The 18,209-nt window shown below is 37.4% G+C and overlaps 1 protein-coding gene across 1 annotated transcript in view; it reads right to left on the reverse strand.

Annotated features, from left to right (window-relative positions):
• Nucleotides 1–18,209, reverse strand: part of CNTN5 (contactin 5) — a 270,290-nt gene that overhangs the window by 22,534 nt on the left and 229,547 nt on the right. Inside the window, exons 15-18 of the mRNA XM_072858415.1 lie at nt 17,243–17,401; nt 16,668–16,817; nt 5,811–5,881; nt 2,438–2,672 (exon numbers count right to left, since the gene is read on the reverse strand). Of these exons, the coding sequence (XP_072714516.1) occupies nt 2,438–2,672; nt 5,811–5,881; nt 16,668–16,817; nt 17,243–17,401 (615 nt within the window). The remainder of the gene's footprint in view (nt 1–2,437; nt 2,673–5,810; nt 5,882–16,667; nt 16,818–17,242; nt 17,402–18,209) is intronic.

The following is an 18,209-nucleotide window of genomic DNA, read 5'->3' on the forward strand; positions in this document are numbered from 1 at the left end:
CAAATATAAGTCTTATAAAGTATTTCGCCCCATAGAATTCCTCTTACCAAAGGAAAGTCTAATGTACAGACACATACAGAGACTGAATTAGGAAAGCTATGATGGGTGGGGACTTTCAAGTAACTGAATTATAATCAGAAAAGTTGGTGTCTAGAGATGGTCCTTGGGAGCATAGAGAGAAAGTTAATTTTCATAATTCTATTAAGATGATTTGTAAAGTTCATATTTTAAAAGAAATGTTAGAAAAATTGATTTATATATTACTGATTATTCCATTTCCAGTCTTGTCCAAATAACAAGCAAAGGACTACTTATTACAGTTCAGCGTTCAGCTTTTGTTAAAATAGCTTTTGCTATTTCAAAAAAAATCCATTAAGGTTTTGTCTCCCTTCCCTTACAAAACTCTATTTTTATTGAACTTTCTGATTAGAGCATGAAATTGTTAAATAATAAAAACATCACCATCGGTCTCACAGTATCATTTTCCATTGTGGAAAAGGGAAGTCAACTGTAAAAATGTCCTAGTTGTACTGGGCAATTTTTAAATTTTAAAATGTAATTGTTTTTATAATAATATGAATAGTTGGTAATGCTGTTCCAAACAGTGGAACACAAACAAATTACTGGAACTGCTTTTAGCAAAAACATCATTTCCAACCTCTATAATTACTGTGAGAGAATATTAGTAGATAAAGTCTGCTATATCATGGCTCCAAAGTTACACATTTATTGTGGGCTAATATGGAAGAGCATTTAATGTTTTCCAGATTCACATGAAATACCATTATCTTCATACTACATTTTTGTAGAGATAGCATGACATTCCTCCCATCTGTACTAGGACTGTACTTTTTTTATTCTCTTAACAGGAGATAGTGGGATAACTCAAAGATAATATAGTAAAGAAGAACTGAAGTATAGGACTTCCAGTAATGGAGCTGCTCAAAATATTCCCGTGGATAACATTTATTTACCTTTTGCGTGTATGGAAATTTCCATACACCGGCTCCTGTCAATACAGAACAACTTCTTTTACTAGTACAAATTAGTCTTTTTTTTTTTTCCCCACAAAATACTGTTGAGAGTTATATCAAGTTGACATAGAAATTTTCAAGAAACATTTTTCATTTGTTCTTCTGAACTAGTCCTATAATTCACATTGAATATTTGGACATTAACATAAATTCAGAACTTTTATACTAATAAACTAAAAAAGAGAGAAAATAATAGAAAAAACTGAATAAAAATAAGAACAAAATTGCATTCTGTGCACTTTTAATGTTCATAAACCAGGAAATGAATATTCATAAGTGAATTTATTTAGTCTTTGACCTGTTGTCTGATTGACCCGTTAAAAAAGTATCATAAACCTCAGAAACATTAGAAAATATCAGCCTTTCTTTGCTCATTGTTAAAGCAGCTCAACTTAAAGTTAAGACTACATATTTCATATTAGGGATGAACCTTCATTAAAAGAGATTTTTTTTGATCAGGACTGAGGTATCTTGAAGTCTATTCCTAAACTTTGTAATTGCTTTCTGGGTAACCTTGGCAAGTTAGTTGACCTCCTTCTCTGCAAAACATGTTTAATGTTACTTAGCACTTCTGCAAAGAATTTTGAAATTTAAGATTGAAAAAGCATGGTATAGCTTGTGTACATGAAAAAGCATGTGCAGCAGTACAGCAATAAAATCAATCTAATCTAGCACATTCCAATCAAATTTGTCATTATCTTGAACCCTTCGAGCCCCATGTTGGGCACCAAAAAGGACTGTCGTGGTTTAACCCCAGCCAGCAGCTAAGCACCACACAGCCGCTCTCTCCCTGCCCCCCAGTGGGATGGGGAAGAGAATCAGAAGTGTTAAAGTGAGAAAACTCGTGGGTTGAGATAAAGACGGTCTAATAGGTAAAGCAAAACCTGTGCACACAAGCAAAGCAAAACAAGGAATTCATGCACTCCTTCCCATGGGCAGGCAGGTGTTCAGCCACCTCCAGGAAAGCAGGGCTCCATCATGCATAGTGGTTACTTGGGAAGACAAACGCCATCGCTCCGAACGTCCCCCCCTTACTTCTTCTTCCCCCAGCTTTCTATACTGACCATGACGCCATATGGTATGGAATATCCCTTTGGTCAGTTGGGGTCAGCTGTCCCAGCCGTGTCCCCTCCCAACTCCTTGTGCACCCCCACCCTACTCGCTGGTGGGGTGGGGTGAGAAGCAGAAAAGGCCTTGACTCTGTGTAAGCACTGCTCAGCAGTAACTAAACCATCCCTGTATTATCAACACTGTTTCCCGCACAAATCCAAAACACAGCCCCATACTAGCTACTGTGAAGAAAATTAACTCTATCCCAGCCAAAACCAGCACAATAGGACACATTATATAAAAATAGCTTAATATAGTTCATAATATACAAGTTAACTTCATGTTGAACTGACCTCCTTCAGCTGAGCAGATGACCACAATAGGGCTGAAGGGGCCATCTCCTTTGTTGTTGTAAACACCAACTTTCACCTCAAAAGGAGTCAGAGGTGGCACACTTTCATCTCTGTAGATGAACTTTGAGGCATCTGAAGATGTCACCATTTTTTCCTTCCAGCCACGTGTTCCATTGGGTCTGAAGGCTACAATATATCCAAATCCTTCTCCATTCTGAAACTCTTCTGACACTGGCTAAAAAATAAAGTTCAGGTAATGATCAGATGTGGTTTTACTAATTTAGAAAGCAGTCACTCAGTGGCTGACCATAATCTGGTTGCTTGTGTGAGGGTGATCCCTTATATTTGCATTATAGGATTTTACTTATCATGCCTGGGAACACATAGGGACAATTGCTTCTGAAGAGGAACCTTGTAAGAGAGTTTCTTCACCTGATCACCATAGTTAGGTCACTGTCCTAGGACTGAATAAGCTCTTGGGCTAGAAAGATTTTTTCTTCTATATCTCCCACTTTCTGGTTAATGCTTTAACCAGTGGTCTATTAATAGAATAGACCAGTGACCTTGTTAAAAATATAGAGCAACGTATTGTTAAGGGCTCCTAAAATATGATGTGAGTGACACTTACTACAGTGGGACTCTCTTAGGTTTTAGGTGCCAGCCTGTCTAATTCCTGTATCCAAATGGGGTGTCAAGTCTTAAGGGTGAAAGTCTAGGGCTCAATCTGAGACTTAGGATATAATGTTCTAAATCTCAAACAGTCTTGGTGAAAAAAAAAATTTCATTTGCTTTTCTCTTCTCAGAGGATCTATGAAATTACCCACTTAAATTGGGACACATCTGCCATAAGCTGGCAGTCAGCAAAGGGATTTATCTGTTGAGAGGCTGAGCACTGCAAAAGCTAAATCTTACATGTCCAGCTCAAGGAATGGAATTTTTCGTGCTAATTTACTGCCTACATTTCTTATAAAGTCAATGGACTACTTTGGGAATTAGGTTATGTTTAACAGCTGTCAGCATATTAGGCCTATGGGAAATGCCAAAAAAAGGGTGTCTAAACTCCCTCTCTTGAAGTGCTCATCCTAGATCAGCAGCTAATGAACATGTGAATCAGAGGAGGGGCACAGGGGACACCGAATCCTCTCCCCTCCACGTTGCAAGTGAATGTCTCAACACCAGGCACCTCACTTGCAGACACCATTTTCTACCCATCCTTCTGAAGCTGTGCACTGCACATCCAAGAAAAAAAATATCAGGACTCCAAGGACAGAGGAGGCAAAAACAAGACAGGCTTTGTAATCTGGTGATTTGAGTTGGAAAGGAGGAGCCTTGCATCTCTTTGCAATAATTATGGAGTTGGCAGTAGAGAGTTGCTATAAAAAAAGCCAGAAATACAAGAGAAGTAGCAGAACCCTTGTATTTCACTGCAAATGCTACATACAGAATCTGTGAATTAAAGTTGTGTGAATAAAATTTTTTTGAACCTGCTGAGTGTAATTCAGGAGCCTAGGTAGGTTAGGCTTTTCCTGAATTCCCAGAGACCCATATACCATCTCAGTATCTCTTCAGACTTCAAAGTACTTTGTTGAATTCCTATTGCCTGTGTAAGTCCAGTAAGACTTTTTTGGATCCTGCAAAAGCACAGACTGACTGTGCTGGAGCTATGCTAACTTACACTGTGGTTGTTCCTTGTGGAAATGCAGTGGCTACACCAGAAAGCACAGTAGTCTGTAGTGAGTTGTTGGAGTGTTACCCAGTGTGCTAGGATTAATTCTTTAACAGAAATTTCAACACTGACTTTTAATTGCATGTTTTTGTGTGTTTTGTTCTCTTTTTACCATTTCTTGAAGAGACAGTGACTATTATTAGAAATGGTAGCAATCTTTCAAACAATTAAAAAATGTAAATATGCCCCCTTCACAATTTATATTCGACACAGATGAAATGCCATGTTGTTTTTGTAATCTTAATTTGATTAATGACTTTATGCAGTTTAAGAGGTATGTGAAACAATAGCGTGTTGAAAGTTTTAACATCAGGAAGAACAGCACTAGGTGTTGATAGAAACAATGAGTTAATCAGAAACAAGGGGGAAGGATTGACACCTTCTGCCTTAATGGCCGTTTGCACTCCTTAGCTATAAGTGAAGAAGCATCAGCTGGCTTTTCTGGAAAACCAGTCAATGTATACTGAAGGTTATGTTATGGTAATTCTAATTCTTAACTGTCTGTTGCATCCGTACTGCAGGATGGGACACCCATGGGTCTCTGGTTTCTTTTGGAAGAAAACTTCCACTCTTGACAGAGAGGGAGATAGAACACACTCCAGTAGTCCCCCACTCCAGTCACCTGGGGTACACTATAAACACACTTAATATGAATACTACATACTAATATATCATATTAGGGACTGGGATTAGGCCAGTTTACATCAGATACAGTTCTAGCCACCTGATGTTTTTGTTTGGGATTCAGCAAATTCTCTCCCAATAGGAGAGATGTTGCTGTTCATAGTTATAAACTATAAAGCAAACTGAAATGAGCTCTGTCTCAGCTGTCTCAAGTAGCTGGTGTTGGAGAAGGCAGATGTGCCAACAGAAGATAGCCTCTTCAGATGTCCTAAAATTTGCCATTTTAAGCAGTTAGTCAGAATTCTGTATGTCTCTTACCATCTGAATCTCTCCTCAAGTTGCCTAGGCTAAAACTTTTTTCATTAAAACCCCATGTCTTTATCAGACAGAATTTTTCTTCATTTTTTATATATGTATGTGTGTGTGTGTATATTTTCTGAATCTGAAACTCTTCATGATGAATCTAGAAGTTTTGAAAACTCCTCAAGAAAAGTCTCTGTTCTACTTTGTTTATGATTAGGAGAGAAAGCAACTCCCACTCCTCCAATTGCCCACTGGCATGGTTATCTTGCAGCACAAATATCTTAAAATAAAGGTCTATTTCACGTCTTTAGTTTTATATTTTTATGAAATACTTAAAAAAATAATTATTTCTTAATTTAAGATTAAAAAAAGTTACCAGGCTTTCCTTCTCTTCCCTTAGCTATTATTTCATCTGGTGTAGCATTTACATAAGATCCAGAAGAGTCAAATCAACCCAAGCAGTAGATCAGGAAGAAAAGACTGATGAATTAGCACAACTTTTGAGCTGCTGCTAGGTGGGTTAGATTCACCATAATGCCCTCTACTCAAACCACATGAAAATGCACATTACTTTGAAACTTTAGAACATATTTAAAGAACAGTATTTTGTGTTCATGTCTTGCCAAGATTTGCTGTAAGGAAACCCCAGTACAGTACTCTTTACTTTGCCCTCAAAGAAGTAAGCATGAAACAAAACCTTTAATCAGAAAAGTCCCTTACCTCCCACGCTATTACTAATTCATGTCGCCTTCCACTTCTGCCACTTACATTAGCTGGAGGTGTCTTTGGAACTGTGAGCAAAAAGGAAAAAAAAAAACCAAAACAGAATGTCCAAGTTATTGAAGTTTTCCCCATAGTAATAAGTTGCCGCAGAAGACATGAGGCTGTTAAATCAGAACAGAAATAACAAACATAGCACTCTGTGGTAACGAAAAATTGCTCAAGTTTCATTTCAGAGAATTCCACAGTCAAGCTGGTAAACTCAAACAAAGCTTAAGCTGAGAAGAAAAATAATATTGGAATAAAAAGCTGCTTAAGCACTATGTCTTTTGCAGATTAGTCAAAATTTCAAGGCACAGATCATCTAAGAGATAAAACAGGGATTATCTTGTTAACATTTGTATTTTTCAAATAGACAAAATCAAATGCCAGGAAACCTGACATATTTCGGACTTCAGGTAAAATCTTAGGACATAAATAATATGTCTCTACTATTTCCCAGGTCAGTAGTGATTTAGTATGTTTTAGTTCTTGTAAATCTATTCTTGTATGCTTTATCAGGGAGGCAATTTTCAGAAATTTTAAAGTAACCATCCTTAAACACCCCTTATTATTTCTTGCAAAATGCTGAAAGCAGTACTACCCACAGTTCTTTAAAAACTGAGGCCACCATTATAGCTTTAAAAGCACATACGAGCAGCTGATGAAATTCCTTAAAAGAAATTATAACTATCATAATCAGTGTGAATTGGGTTATCATATTTTGTAAAACATCAGAAATCTTAAATGTTCCATTGTAATTGTATAATTTTTTTATCTTACTTAGTGCCTCTAATGAAGATCCTAAAATGACTAATATCTTGAGTTTATTTACTGTGAGCAGGTAACGTTTACATTCTCTATTTGATTAAATATGTCCTAAGATATACACTTTCTCTTTTCTTCCATACAGCAGTACATAGGTCATTGGTAGAAATGTACTGTGAGGCATTAACTGTTAAGGCCTTATTACATGCTGTTTAGCTTATTTATTGAGTTGCACTGTGCCTTTGAACTATACAAAGAAAAATACATTTAAATAAATGTACACAGTCCTCTCTATTTCCTGTGTTGATCATTAACAGCTTAAGTTCAATGAAAGTGCAGTTTTTACTAGATCCTGGAAGTTCACATAAAATTTCAGAATTCGTTTGTGTAGTGTCTTTTTGAACTCTGAACTCCCTTTTAAAGAACATAAGCCCAATTCTGGTTTTTCTCATAAATGATGCAAACCCACAAAGCTTATGAATGGCTTCTGATTTACACTGTTGGAAATGGGGTAAGAGCCCTTTTATCTGTGGTTCTTACCAGACTGATAGGAGAGATTTCTAATGTGTGAAACATCTCTCTCCAATAAAGCTGGGTTCATCTGGCAAACATGATGCCTTCGACTTTCTCCTTCCTTCCTTCCTTCCTTCCTTCCTTCCTTCCTTCCTTCCTTCCTTCCTTCCTTCCTTCCTCCCTCCCTCCCTTCCTTCCTTCCTTCCTTCCTTCCTTCCTTCCTTCCTTCCTTCCTTCCTTCCTTCCTTCCCACTATACACTATCTTTCATAGTTACTCTCTGCTGAAAGCTCTTGACTTCTGTATAATCAGATGATCGAATTGCTTTGCAGTTTAACTTTAGGTAGTGGGAAACCAGGTATCCAGGCGGAGCTTGTAGCCCAGGCTCCTCCAGTGAATGAGAGCTTTGGGGTGGTTCATCCCATCCAAAGGTAACTGTCTAAACAATGGGCAGGATTGTTTAGACTTTAATGACTAGAGACATGAACTAGTTTAAACTAAGACTTAAGTCTTTACATGGCAAAAAGTTACTCAGATTTTCCTTTCAGAAACAGAATTATACAATACTGAATGCTGAGGAATTGTCCTCTGGTTAAAAAAAAAAGAAATAAAAGAATAAAACCAATTAGCGTGTAATGCTGGGATGGATGTTCCACAGTGAAAAGATGCAGATGAAGAATCATCTGCCAGTTAATTAACATGCAAAAATTATAATGCTATCTCTAATGGAGCATATTTAAACCTTGTTTAGCACCCATTTTTCTCTTGCCTTTCTAAGGTATATTTTGGTTAAGTTATAAAGATAAATGAAGTTTTTATGTAGGTGCCATGTTAGTGATGAGAAAGTATGCTGTACTGCTTTGAAGCATCCAATGTGATGGACTTATTTAACCAGCAATGTCCTCTTTCTAGAGTTTTCTTGTTAACAGCTTTGCAGACTGAAACCCTATTTAAATGAATAAATGTTAGAACAATAAAACTGTCAAAGCGATGAATTTCTTTTGCACCAAACTAAAATGTACATGCACACAGCAAAACTCTCTCAAATGAATAACCATTAAAAGAATAATTGTGTCAAAGGAATAAATTTCCTTTGCACTGCACCAAAGCAGAGCATACACAGTTAGAGGGGGACATTTTGAAATGAGTAACTGTTAAGTGAAGAAAACTATTAAAAGAAAACATTTTTTGCCAGGCACTGAGGTTATATATTAGCAACCCTTTCAGCAGCATCACCTTTATATCAGTGTTATATCTGAATTTACTCACTCATAGCCTAAGTTTATTGCCATGCAATTAGTGACTGCCCAATCTTTAAGCTGTTAATTCTCGGCAGTGACACTCATGGAGATGCACTTGCACCAAATACGCAAGTATGATGACTAAACTTGGCTCCCGGACACAAGATCCATGTGCCTGGGGGACAAGGACATTAGGACCTCTTTTCTTTAGTGTTTATCAAAGCTGAGAAATTCAGTATTGATTCTTCTGAATAAAACCACCCCAACTAGTAACAAAGAGCTCTTTGCTGTGTTAATATGTCTCATTTAACAAGAAGATGAGAGAATGTCACCTACTGGAAAATGAATCACTCCTTGGCTTAACACTGGTTCCTTAGGATCATAAAACGTGACTATGCTTAGCTTGATCATAAGTCTGTAACTCTGATCAAAGCCTTCTCATTAGCCCCTTTGCCAGCTACCTATTCTCACTTGTCTTCTGGTTTATTCTTAGGCGATAAGCTCTTTGGGATCAGGTCAACTCTTCTTTTCTTTTGTTTCTTCAGCCACTAGTAAGGTTGGGAGTTAAAAGCCAGGTCTCTCTGTCGTTCTGGTAATGCAAACAACAAATTGTACTAAAAATGTGTTCTGAAAGACATGGTGACTAGGTGTGGGTCACAGTAAATAATGGGTGTATGCTGGCACACGTTGATGTTGAAATCTCCACTTAAAGCAAACAAACAGAAATCTTGAAAAGACTTTACCAGGAGTTTGATTTGAACAGAAACAGCAGGATTTGTTTCTTATTGTTTTCCATTTTCATGGAAGTACTGTGATATGCTGAAAATGAAAATGAAATTAAACACTATTAAAACTTATCTCCCCTAAACCAAACAAAAAAAACCTTTAACATTTTCTCTAAGAGCAGGCACAAAGAATGTAGCCTTCAGCAGCCCTATGAAACATTTGACAATATGCTTAAAATATAAATGAAGAAAAGGTGATACGGAAAGGTAAAGCTTATACATGAAGCCACGGCCAATTGTTTAATAATTCATGTGTATCTTATCATCACCAGCTAAATATGCATGAAAAGCTGTGTTATTTGTTTAGGACAAAATGTATGCCCAGAACTGATGTTGCTGAGGGCTTTCTGTATGGGAGCAGTGGTTATAACGTGCTGAAAAGTGCCGACAGTGCCACCTACATATTTTAAATCTGTATTTAAATGTAAAGTTTGGGGAAGCTTTTGGAAGTGGTAGGTAATACCATAGCTATGAAACCATGAGCATTTGGGGTAGATGTTAGCTTTCCTTCCAGAGTTCCACTGTGTCCAACATTTTGAAAACTACTCTGTGCTTTAGAGTGCTTAAATAAGGTTTTTTTGTTCATAGTTTTAAGAATTCCTCTCTCTTCACTCTGCATGTCTGATGGATTTGCTGGGGTTTTTTTAAAATGAAAACTGTGGATTCTGGTAGACTGTAAAAGTGAGCCCATTCAAAGATTTTGGGTACTCACTTTTGGGCAAAATATTGAAAATTATTAAATATTTCACTTCAACAGTATAACAAAAGAAACATAGCCATTTGTGTTTTAAAAAGAAGTATAATTTGAATTTTACTTCAGTTTTATTTAAAAATAGAAAAATTAAAACTGGAAAGATAAATGGGAATATTTTGTTTTGAGTTGACAGATTTTTAATTTTTATCCAAAATTATTATTTTACTTCTAATTTGTTAAAGAAAATAAATTCTGCATTTTTTTAAAAATCAGTTTTATTCTCCCCATTTTTACTTCAGTGAATGAACTGAAAAAATCTTTTAAACTGCTTTAGCTCTAGATTCCTTTCCTTATAGAAAGGAAAATAAAATGTCACAATGAACCTAGAAAAACTGAAAGTACTTGAAAAACAGTTCATCCTCTTTTTAACATTCCAATTTTGTAAATAAATTTTAAAAAATGTTACTGAATGGATAATTAATCATTTAAAAGTGTTTCTGGTTTGTCTTTTTTTCAAGGAAATGTCGAGTGGCTTTTTTCAGTTCTGTGTGCTTTGTTTATTGTGAAGAGAAATGACAGATTCTTAATTTTGTAGTGTGTCTTAATTTTTGTGCAGGACAAAAGTATTTAGCAGCCAAGATTATAATTGATTATAGTATCGTTGTAGAAACATGTAGCTAGATTTAGTCCCTATCCTTCAATTTTGCAATCTGAATAGGTGAGATAGAGGGAAGACAAAAAGAAGCAAGAGCCTTACTAGCCTCCTGTTTTTAGAGTAAGAAATGCTAACATGAGCTGCCCAAATTTCCAGAGAGTTTTCTGATAAGCAGTTGAGTCCAAATTTCCCAAATCCCAATTCCATAGTTTAATTACAAGTTCTTTCTTATTCTGCTTGAATCCTGTATTCATGGAGATATTTTCCACATGGATATTTTTTGTATAAATTCTGAAACATCTTGTCAAATAAAGCAAAATTAAACAAAATGTTGATATTGCTACACTTTTTGGGGAGATGAATTATTAAACTTGGCTTTAGTCCTTAAGAAAATGTTTGCTCAAGGTACAGTTGCAGTTATTTATTTCGTTTAGGTCTTTTTATACCTTTCAAGATACAGATGTACTTTAAAAACCAACTCTTCTTAGCTGTGAAAAGGTATGGGGAGGGGGAAGAGTTTGTCGCCAGCTCGACAGAACTTCCTAATGTGAGGACCAAAGCAACAACACATTCAGCAGATTTCTCTTCTCAGTTGTTTTCCTCTGTCTGTCTGTCTGTCTATCTATCTTTCTGTCTGTCTGTCTATCTATCTATCTATCTATCTATCTCCTGCAGTACACATCTGGGAAACAGAGGGATGTTAAGTGAAAACCCTTTCACTATGTGAAAGGCCAGCCCTCGAGTTCTTGCCCTCCCAGGAAAACATTTCACATCTCATCTCTTCAGGAATGAAATGCAAAATGTGCCAGCATCTCAGAAGCGGATGATACACTGCATTTGACTATTGGAAAACAAGGATGCCCCAACTGGTCTCAGGATCTGCGCTTCTGTTATTCTCATTTCCTCTGTATTTTTAATACTTGTAATTTAGTAGGAGATGGAATTCAGTTCTGTTCACTGATAATGGTGTCATGCATGTCTGTGGGACTCAGTCTGAATAGCCTCCAAATCACCACATATAGGGCTGAAATCTCAAATGCTGTGGCATATATGCCAGAGAACCAATTCCTTAGCTTTCCTGTTATGTATGTGTTTTAGTAGCACACACATTTGGATTCTTTGTCAATATATACTGCCTATTAGTTAGAGCCTGCAATATTATGTGTTAGTAGCCTACTTGTTCTAAATATACACATGCAGTCAATGATTACTGTCTACATTCTCTTATTTTCTTTTTCCCTATGGAAAAGCACATTTTCTACAAAGGCTTTAGTAGCCCAGGTAATCATCTCCAAACGTCACAGATACAGCAGGTTATTCATTTTTTCTAGAGCAAAAATAGTTATGATAATGGGAAAAGCTGAAACTTCTTTTATACAGGTCACAAACAAATAAAACACCACCCCCACCAACAAGAAAATATGAAAACAAAGCCAGTAGAAAACAGGTAACTTTTTTCCTGGGACAGGGGCATTTCTTGTTATGCTATGAAGAAATTCTAGCTGAGAATAAGGGCGACTTAATGGAAAATAAGTAGTTATTAAAAATAAAACCTGTGTACAATCTGCTACTAATAGAGTGCATTACATTGTTACCTCATAAAATCAAGTTTGCATGCATGATTAGCAGGTTAAACTTTGACTCTACTCAATTTCTCTCTCCCCATGTTTCCCCATGAATAGATAATGTAATTGATGCTTTGCCCCCAGGCTTCAAATGCCCGACTGCCTTAGTGGAATGCCAGACATGTTTAAATTCATGTTATTGGCTCTTTTCACCTTGTGGACCTGTAAAATATGTATCAAGGCTAGAACTGACAGAAATGCAGCAGCTGGCTATAAGTTAGATGTGCCAGAAAATTGCGGTATTATCCATTCCGATGAAAGTAGCTATGAAAAGCAATCATGTTAAATAAATATGAACTAAGTAACAAGATTAGGATTTAATTAGAAAATTAAAGCAAGTGGAAACCTGTTTATTTTTCTGTTGATTTCCTTATACCATCCCAAGTATTGCTTCCATGGGTATTTTTAGATAATGGACTAATATAAAATGTTGTTACTATCTTGGGGAAGAAGTGATAAAATAAGTGAGGTGTGGGGAGAGAAGACTTTAGTCTCCAGTCAAATTAGCTTGTGCCATTAAACTACAGATGCCGATTTCCATTTAAGTATAAAATAATGGAAGCAGAATGACACATTTGCTGCATCTGTAGGTTGTCTACACAGCTATCCTTCAGCCTTGTGGATCTCAACTCTCATCTGAGCATGAGCCAGTCACCTTCTCTGCTGGGAGACTGATCTTTCTGGAGTTTTACCCAGTGCAGGGGCAGCCTGACTGTTTCCACTTGTGGGGCACATCTAACGTCACTGCAAATAGCCAGGTTACTCTGCCTGGGTCATGAGTAGAGAGGTTTATGCCATGTTCTTTCTGAAACACAATGTCCTTTCACATACATGCCTTTTAAGAATTGAGATCTATGATATTAGAACTGGAACCCATATTAATAGAGATTTTACCTTGAAGCTTTCACATTAAAAATTAGTAATAGAGAGATTCTGAAAAAGAATACATCACTGGGTAATACATAAAGATAGATATTAATGTGCTGATTTGGAAAACCATATACGAAACCCAATGACTACTATTACTAGCTTTCCTGTCTCTTTGACTTTGGCATCTGAAAACTATACCAAGGGTGATAATTCACGCATTCACTGAAAGAGCTGTGTCAGAGGACAGAGGTAAACAGGCTCGGGACTTTAGGAATATCTGGAGACCAGGAAAAAGTGGCTGCCCGAGTGAACCAGATTGTGAAGCCTCTGGCATTTCAAGAGTGCCACAAAAATTATAAGCAGCATGCCCTTTTGCAAAGAAGTATATCTGTAACAGGGGGTTTTTTTGTTTGATTTTTTTTTGTTTAAAGCAGAGTCCATTGTGTTATTGTTCCCACCTTACAGCTCTCTGCAGGTTCTAACAAATTGGGAAGTTATATCTTATTGTAACTCCTGTCTTCTCACTCCCTCTATAGAATAAAAAGATGAGACTGCATCTATCATTTTTATTAAAAAAAAACCCAACAAAACACAAAACCCAAAACCATTCACAACTGAAACAGTAACCAAACTTTTTCTTAAACAAAGGTTTTTTGAAATTGAGGTGATGACAACAGACTTCTGCTGTACCATGCTGTGTTAAGCAGGCATACCAAATAAATTCAGCTTAAATTTCTCTGAAGGCTGTTAAGTTGTTTTACTGGCACCTGTCTGGATTTTGATGTCGTGCTACAAAACACTCCCTTCTACGCACGACATTTGTGCAGCTGTAACTCTGGTAGCAAAAAGGTATTCCTAACTGGGAAGCTGAAAGTGCAAGTAAACATCTAGTGTGGCCTTTTTCCTATTTGAACTAATATGTTACTGATTTATTATTCAAGATGACCTGCATTGTTACCAGCTACAGCGCTGTTTATCAGGAGGAGCCCCATGTACTGGAGTATTTGGGGGAGATGGGAGTACCCATCATTGCTACTTGAGTTAAAGACTCTGTTCCTTCCGATGGCAGCAGCAGTGGAGTATTACCCAGAAACAAATACCAATCACCGGGTGAAAATACACCGCACACTGCATGCTTTGTCTGTCCCACAATTTTTTTTTAACTGATCATTATTATGATTTATTAATTCATTTTTGCAGAGGTAAAGCTGCAATGATTGTCCAAAGGAATATTGAAAACGGATGTGCATGAAGAAGTCTTTCACTAGAGTTGTAGGAATATGTTTTAGTAAATACAGCCTTTGTTTGGGGAACATTGGGAAAGAAGAAGAAGAAACCTAAAAAACATGACAGCTAGATGAAATCTAATATTTTAAAACTTCAGTTTGTGAGAAAAACATTTGCTCACAGCTTAAAAACATCTGGTTGATTAAAATCCTGAACCATCCTTTCAAAAACAGGGAACATATTCATAAATCTGAAAGAACATAATCCCACGGGTGCAACCTATTACAGGATAAACTTTTTCCAGAATGGTTGTGTCCTCTCTGATTTGTACCACCTGAATAAATAGAGAAGTCGTTCAAACATTTGGGTCCAGCAGAATTTTCACTGCCAATGAAATATGGTACAAAATCAAGGAAAGAATAACGGTGGTTGAAAAAAGTTTTTTTTTTAAATTATTTGAGATTAAAGTAGCTCATGTTTTTTTATTTCATTTTCCCTTCCTCCTCTTAATGGAACAAAGTATATAGCATCTGAAGCTTCTGCTATAAAGTTATCGAGTTTCACAATGTGTGGGGAGTTTGCAGAAGATGAAGGGCAGAGTTGACAAGGAAGCATCCTTCAACATGCGTGAATGAGAATCAAATCACTTCAGTGCAGTTCTGTGATTGCACAGTGAAATTTAGTATCAGGTAGCAACTACACAGTTGTTTAAAGCAGAAAAAAATAAATATGTCTTATTAAAACTGAACATAGGTTTGTTAGACTTCATCTGAAATAGTGCATCCAGTTTTGGGTGCCACAATGAGAAAGACATTGATCAACTAGAGCAAGTCCAGGGGAGGCCACTGGGATGGTGGGGCTGGAGCACTTGCCTTGTGAAGAGAGGCTGGAGGAGCTTGGCTTGTTCAGCCTGGAGCAGAGATGGCTTTGGGGGACCTAACAGGAGCCCTCAGTGCCTATGGGGAGGTCATTGAGGAGACAGAGATGGGCTCTTCACAGGGTGGGAGGGCAAGAGAAAGTGGTCATAAACTGAAACAGGGGGAGTTCTGGCTGGATATATTGAAAGAAAAATCACAATGAGATTAGTTAACTGCTGGCACAGATCTGCAATCTCCCTCCTTGGAGGTTTCGAAGACTCAACTGGACAAAGCTCTGAGCAACCTCCTCTGAAGTCAGTTTACCCAGCTTTGAGCAGGAGGCTGGACTAGAGATCTCCCCAGATCCCCTCCAGCCCCAATTATTCAGTTGATTCTGTGGTTCTGTCTAAGAAAATCAGCCTGAACGTTCTGGTGTGCGTGTTTATGGGTGGCATATACACAGACCGGTGAACTATGGAGCTGAGGCACAGGATTAACATATCTTAAAAGATAAGAATTTTATTTCAGAATGAGAGAGGTAGACACATTTTGGCATTGCCACTTGTAATTCTTATAATCTCCCTTCATGAGAAGACAGAGTGCAACACAACTGCTGTATTCCTCCAGAATATTTATAACTACAAAATCAGTTATACTTTCAAATTGAAGTGGAATCTTTGAATTTGGCACTCTTTTATTCTGTATGATTAATAAATTACTTACAAATTATTGAGCTGAAGAAACATCAAACCAAAATCAAAACTCTCTAGGCCTCCTAAATAACAAAAAAGAACGAAGAATAATCTGAAAGTGTTCTGAGATGCAGTTCTCTTCTGAGGCTTTGTTCAAACCCTATCTCAATCTCTTTCTACCTCTTAAAACGTGTCTCTCTATCTGCCCAGGGATTTTTCTCAGATTCCTAATCCTTCTTTACCTCCCTTCATTCTGCCCAAGTTACTGTCAATGATTCCAAACTTTGAGAGACCACTGCAATTTTCAAGAGACCCAAATAAAATATACAACGTTTTTCCTGGGCTCCCACAGTACCATCCCAGTCAGAAATATAATGAAATTTCTTTAAATACACTAACAGTTCATGGTAGAGTGTGAATGACAAAGAAACACTTAGAGGACAAGGTATTTCAAATTAAGCAGCTTCCCATGGCTTCCCTATCTTGCTGAAAAAAATTCTGTGCACCTTCAAGGAGAGAAGTTATGAAGAATAAGGGGGGCGATGCTGCTTGGGAGTGGTTGTGTGAAGAGACTGAGAAGCAGCCTACAATCGAAGAGCAGTGTAAGCCTGCCAAAGGGTAGGCAGCAATGGCTTAAGTGTAAGACGAAGAGTAAGGCAGCCCGGATGGAGTAAGACAGCAGGGAATGGGTTTGTTTGAAATTTCTGTAAATTAAACAATATTCCTGTAATTAAAACAAACTGGCTCCCCATTACAAAGAATATCACCCTGGAACAGTGACGACTGAACACACAGATGTGTTTCAGGGAGAAGAGAATAGTTCTATTATTATATTAAAACAGTTCTTTTCTCTGGTAGTCCTGGAAAATTAACCTTTTAATCCTCTTCTTACCTGCTTCATTGGTTCTGATCACTCGTGATGGTGCACTTGGGTCTCCGGTTCCAATTTTGTTGGTTGCTACAACTCTGAACTCATACTCCACCCAAGGGTTCAGTTCGACAGCCATAGCAGACTCCATGTCACCACTTATCACATCTGGAACTGCAGACAGTAAAGAAATGTGGAAGTCACTCAGAAATCTGAAGGTCACATGCAGTGTCTCAATGGCAAGTGGACTTTGTGATACAACACGACCATTAGAAATGATAGACATCAAGGATCTAGTATGTCAGAAATCACAGCTGGGTTTTTGGCACTGTGGTACTCCTGAAAAGACACAGATTGAAGGATATAGGGGAGAGCTTTCTGCTTATTCACAGATGCATCATGGCAGGTGTCTTTGTGTTGTCCTTTCAGAGCTGTTGCTAAGTAACACGAAAGGAATGAAAAAGAAATATAAAAAATCAGTGCTTTTAATTTATCATTGTTCTCTTAAGAGTGTCCGTTTCTGCAGTTGCCAGTGGTTACTATTGTGATGAGCAGGAGTTTTGAACAGTCTACTTGTGCTGTTTGAAAGTTTTTCTCACCTGTTTTTACGGTCTGCCAGCCAAGAGAAAATGGACTGCGTGCTTGCAGGTTGTAGAGGGAGATAGGGCTGTGATTGTCTGCCCCAGGACTCCAGGAGAGTGTTGCTGTGGTGTCTGTAATTTCCTCCACTATTACAACCCCTGGGGGACCAGGAGGACCTAGAAATAAAGTGGAATAATCAAACAGACCACACCATCATCACGGATGAGCAGCTATAATACAGGAGACACATTCTGTAGGGACCCGGTGGAGTTCAATATCCATGAAATACAAGGGTTAAAATGCGCACTACTACATCACGGAGATACCTTATTTCCATGATTTCTGCTGGTAAATTGTGATTGTTTCTACTCTTTAAATGCTGCGTGGGTGAGTATCAATTAACGTGTCAGAGTGACAGCGGAAGAACTAGAAATAGAAACAGATTAAAAAAAATCTTCCATTATAATTGTTCTGAACCTAAAATTAAAGGAAAAAAAGAGCAACTTCAAGAAGCATCCAGGCTAGACTTAGCAGCAGCAATCACATCTTCTCTTTGTGTGAGACTTGTCAGCAGGAAAGACAAATAGTGATCAAAATGAAGCACAGGTGGATGTGCTTCTTGAAGAACAATAATATTACTAATAACTGAATCAAGAACACAGCATTCATCCTTTTTCTCAAATTCACTCATTCAGGGAAACCGCCTGGATTACTATCCTGCTGGAAGTCCATTAACTGTTTGATTGAAAGCTATTAAAACCAAAACAAAACCCAAACCCAAATATTTTGAAAGCTGATAATTACTATGCTTCCATTAAAAATAAACAAAACCCCACAACTTCTCACTTGAGAAATGAAAGGATTATTTATTCCACTTAGCTGCACCAAATGAGAAAATGTTAATCACCATTTGTATAGGCCATGTGACTGATCCAATAAGTGAGGTCTCTGGTAGCAAACATGACTTTGTAAAGAAAAATGTGG

The sequence above is a fragment of the Ciconia boyciana genome, chromosome 1 (assembly GCF_034638445.1).
Source record: "Ciconia boyciana chromosome 1, ASM3463844v1, whole genome shotgun sequence".
NCBI classification, from domain to species: domain Eukaryota; kingdom Metazoa; phylum Chordata; class Aves; order Ciconiiformes; family Ciconiidae; genus Ciconia; species Ciconia boyciana.